Source organism: Stegastes partitus, unplaced genomic scaffold, assembly GCF_000690725.1.
Source record: "Stegastes partitus isolate 25-593 unplaced genomic scaffold, Stegastes_partitus-1.0.2 Scaffold668, whole genome shotgun sequence".
NCBI lineage: Eukaryota > Metazoa > Chordata > Actinopteri > Pomacentridae > Stegastes > Stegastes partitus.
Genome location: NW_007578399.1, coordinates 342783 through 347498, shown reverse-complemented (window position 1 = coordinate 347498; position 4716 = coordinate 342783). Strand labels below are relative to the sequence as shown.

Genomic DNA, 4716 nt, shown 5'->3' with positions numbered 1-4716 from the left:
GACAAGCGTAGGGCGAGGACCCGTCCATCGCCGCTTGCGGCTTTAATTTTGTATGTATTCTGTCATTTTTTAATGTTTAAGCTTCCTAAATGGGACAGTCACTCTGAGTGTGTGCGTTTGGGTGGGCACTGTCTTCTACTGAACCAAAGTTCTTTACAAAAATGCCATATTTGTCCTTCAAACTATGATTTTACAGATGTAAAACAGTCACTTTGGCTCCGTTCTTGTGACAAATGTGGTCTGGGTATAACAACATTTAGAAGGCTGATGAAGGGCAGAATTAGTCGTTTTTATCCAGCAGTATGTGAGAACAGTACAGGGAATGTCCGCATCTCTGGGTGGATTTCAACTGAGAAATGCATGTTCAACTCTTAACCTCAGTGCGTGTAATACCCATGAAGGTCTTCATGAAGCCCTCTTGCCTCCCAGATAAGGAGTACACCTGGATCCTGGACTTTCACACAGTCTATTGGACAAACGGCCAACCAAAATCCTCAAATCCACCGCTGAACATGACTGGAAGGATATCTGAAAACACATTATTTTGTTTTGGCAGCTCACCAAAACAATCAAGAATCAAGGAAACTACCTATAATATCTTTGTCTCTGCCCATGTGTTGTGTAAATGTAGAACGGCAGAATTCATAGGCCCCAAAAAAAGCAGAAGTAACCCGGACTCTCCCTCACGATGGTGCAAGTCAGGCCTCCGTAGAAACCCACGGAAGGTTTGCTGTCAACACCGTCTTCACCACAGTTCACACTGAAGTCACAACCGCAAGTCACCGGGTGAATGAAGTCAAATGAAACTGAGTGTGCTCTTTTTTTTTTTTGGGACTACTCACCTTCTCTGTCCTCACGGTAGCTTTCCGGACGTCTCCATTTCACGCATGGCCTGTAAGCGACATTTCACCAGCTCTGTGGGGCAGAGTGCCATGAAGGAGAGGATGGAGGGTAAAGACCCTGCAGATGCCTCATAAAGATCACTGATGAGCAACAACAATAGCACACTGGCAGATATAAATAAAGGCTTTAAAATGAAAGACACCCAGCTTGGGTTTTTATATAAATAATTGCACAGGACGTTAAGAATGCCTGCTGTATTTACTCAGAAGAGATCAATAGCTCCGCTGTAGTCTGCTGACACACAAATAACCTCCATGTCTCTGACAATTAAGTGCACTAAATGGAAAACCATATAATGAATGCACTCAAGATGATTTTCTAGGAGCGTAGTTACATTTCCTGGTCTGGATCTGGTAGAACTGTTTCCATCTCAAAGAGCACAAACAAAGCGGCTCCACTACAGAGTCACCTTATTAAATGTCAAGGGAACGGCTCCTGGTTGTTCACCTGAAAGCTCTCTGAATAAAGAAATCACTCCCATCAAACATTTCAAGGTCTCTTTCTCATGCTGATCACGGTCTACTGTGAAATGTTGTGTTTGCAGTTAGAGTCACTTTTAAAGTACACTTTTTTTTTATAGCTTGCTTGAAAATCCTGTCAGATTTTGGTGAACATTCCAGGTTGGACATTAGTGATAAAAAATTACTTTGGCTATTGATTTTACTTAAATGCGCAACTACAGATGAAGCAGGTGAAAATATAATTATTTTAAAGATGCCCTTTAGCTTAATGTCTTCATGGCTGAGGAGACAGCTGCCTGGCTTTCTGTTTAAACTTACTGGCTGAGAAGCTACTTTAGTCACCATGTGAATAACAAATTCACCACCTCCATGTGTGTTAGGGCTGTAGTAAACCTGAGATAAATACACAGAAACATCAGCTCCTAACCTGAGATCTGCCCCTTTATCCATCCAGAGGCCGTAACTCAAGAAGAGCACAGCGTTCTCACTGATGTTGGCTGAAAGGGCCAGAGTTGTGCTTTTGTAGAGACCAGCAGTCCCACCTGCCTGAAGGTTGAGATGAAGCAGTGGATTTCCCTGAGGTAACCTACCAAAGGGATCAATAAAGTTCTATCTATCTATCTATCTATCTATGAAGCCTCAGTGCATGCTGGGAAACATCTGCATCTTCACCTTTGTGGTGTCAAACAGTTTACCGCTCAGCACACAGGCTGCACCAGCAGTATAGTAGAATCAGAGAAGAAGAAAAAAGGTTATTTGTCTTTTTATACAGTGTATGTAAACTTCTGGTTTCAACTGTACACAGGCCCATAAACTGGAAGCAGAAATGCAGTCAGACAAGATATTCACTGCTCAGTGTAACTCTGTAGCTCTACACTACGCACTAACATTTTGTTGATGACAGTCTCGATCTAAAATGTTTGGTGGCCTGCAACTGACCTCAGGGCATCTCTCTGAGGCCATCCTGGGTACATCTTACCTCTGAAATGAGAGAAAATCTCCAGCTTATGTTTAAGTGGTTAAATTAGCACATTTTATGTCAATAGTTTGTCTTTTTAGACAGACAGACAGCCAGACAGACAGGCAGACGACTGATCCAAACAACTGTGACCTACCTGTTGCTCCAGCTGAGAAGTCCACGATTGCCTGGACAACAGGATGTGGAGCCATGATGATTCAAAAGCCTGAAAACATAAAAAAATTTAAGCTTGCAGCATTTAACCTTTGTACAATCTCTTCACATGCAAACAGGCCCAAAAAAGGCGGTAATTGTGAAGTCAGCAAAGATATAAATAATGCAATAAGGAACATTACGTGACTGTACTGTAGAGTCCATACAGAAGACACGACAGGACAGGGAAAAAAAAAAAAGCATTCGAAGTAAGTCTTTGAGGCTCACCTGTGGTTTGTGTTTGTGTTTACTGCACGTGTTGCTTCGCTCACAAAGAACAATTCTGAGAACTTTTCTTACACTCCACTCCATGTGGAACTACTTCTCACGCAACGAGCGTCTTAAAATTCGCAGAAACTGTCCTCAAATGCCGGCTGTTGTCCATGACAGTTTGGCGTCTTACGGCATTTTGGTTTTCTTCCAGGAGCTGTTGTGAAACTCACTGCTAGATTTCTGCAGGTCGTTCCTGCCGTGCGCACTTTACGCACGCAGAGCGCACAAGGAGCTGATTCAAGCTGTAAAAAGAAGGCACGATAACACAACAAACAATTGCTTTTAAAACGAACATGATGGCATATAAATGAACATATCTTTGATTGACAGGGTTAGGGTTCGTGCTGCTTTAGCTTTCTTGAAATCACATTTGGCAGCTAACTTGATTTTTGAAGGACGGGTTCTATTTTAAACTCAGCCTGACTTGACACCGTCTGGTTGGGAAATAAAAGTAGGCTGTCTTTACACTTTATCCTGATGACTGGGAGGAGTTTTTTCAAGTTAAAAATAAAACAGCCGGTGTTGGTTTTGGCGTCTCTGACTGAGCAGACGACTGTGAATGCGACAGAGATGACCTGCAGACGCCTGGCTAATATTAGATTTCAGTTTCACGTGGTCAGATTCGCAGATTCGACACTCATGTGCGCAGGGAACTGTGCCATGACATCTCGAGGAACACCATCTACTCACGAGACTGGGGATTTAATGCCAAACTTGAGGTCTGTATCTGGTTGTAATACCCGAAAACAACCACAAGATGTCAGTATACAACATGGATGAGCTTCTGGTTTATGAAACCAGCAGGCAACTGTTGCATTGACTTGACTCTGAGAAGCCACTTTATCCTCGAGTCTTTTCATCAAAAACACGTTCCTAAATCGGTCTTTCATTTATTGTTACTCTATAAACACAAGTGTTATTAAGATGTAGGCCTATTTTTCTCTGTGGTACCCCTAGTTTAGAGAAATTTCCTCAATTTGTTTCTAAATTTGTCTTTAGGTTTTGCAAACACTTTGTAAACTTTGTGCTTTAAATTATTATATGCTGTCATTACTGGCTGTTCCAAGGGCAACAACAGTAATGGTGCCAAAGTAATTTAGTTATAGTCCACTCACACAGGGAGGTTGTTAAAGTAGTATGTGACAAATATGGCTTGTAATCAGATTATTCATAGGGCATGAAAATGACACAAAAATGTGCCAAAAAAAGACCCGGTGAAAGTTGTGTTTTGTTATTTTTAGATGTGGATGGGAAAAAGTAGAAATGACTCTCTTCAGGTGATGATTCATGTTTATGTATAAACATATTTATGCATTGAACTTTAAAAAAAAAAGAACATAATTAATGCATCTGTAAAAGTTTGTGCATCTATTAAGTGAGCAATTGTTCCTGCTACAGATATCACTGCTTTTGAAAGCTATCAGTCATCTTCCATTACCTACAGATCACTTTAAGTTCTGAGATGTTTGTAGGCTGAGCTACACAAAAAAAAATTTATATCTCCTTACAAATTCTCAATGGCAGATTTTGTTTTGCAGAAGCCAGCCTCTAAAGTGTTCGTCTTCCATGTAGATCCTGTCTGGGCATCATCGCTGCACACTGTAACGGAGCACCACCACTCCCGTGTCAGCGCTCACATACACTATTATCTGAAAGTTTTCCAGATATTGTCTTGATTTCCACAGTTCCTCTTAACTGATATCTCTTTATCACATTTTGGATGGTGGAAATTACAAGCTGGAGGCACTTTGATATCTTTTTATAGCCTTTGGCTGCCGTGTAAGCATCAGTCAAGCATCAGTCAGCTCCGTTTTCAGATCCTCTGTCAGCTGCTTGGAGGAATTCACGGTTGCTGAGTGTAACCACAAAGTCTGAGGAGTCAGATAATGAATCATGCTCAATTTTTTT

The 4716-nt window shown here is 41.4% G+C and overlaps 1 protein-coding gene across 1 annotated transcript; it reads right to left on the bottom strand.

The window, feature by feature from the left end:
- Positions 1-364: 364 nt before the first annotated feature.
- Positions 365-2791, bottom strand: slc25a15a (solute carrier family 25 member 15a). Its single transcript, XM_008290370.1, is given in 12 exon segments — positions 365-457; positions 459-493; positions 496-528; positions 590-659; positions 661-719; positions 722-765; positions 843-983; positions 1792-1897; positions 1900-1936; positions 1998-2082; positions 2479-2548; positions 2764-2791. Coding segments are annotated over 11 exon segments (759 nt in total). The 5' UTR covers positions 2535-2548; positions 2764-2791.
- Between the last annotated feature and the right edge of the window lie 1925 nt (positions 2792-4716).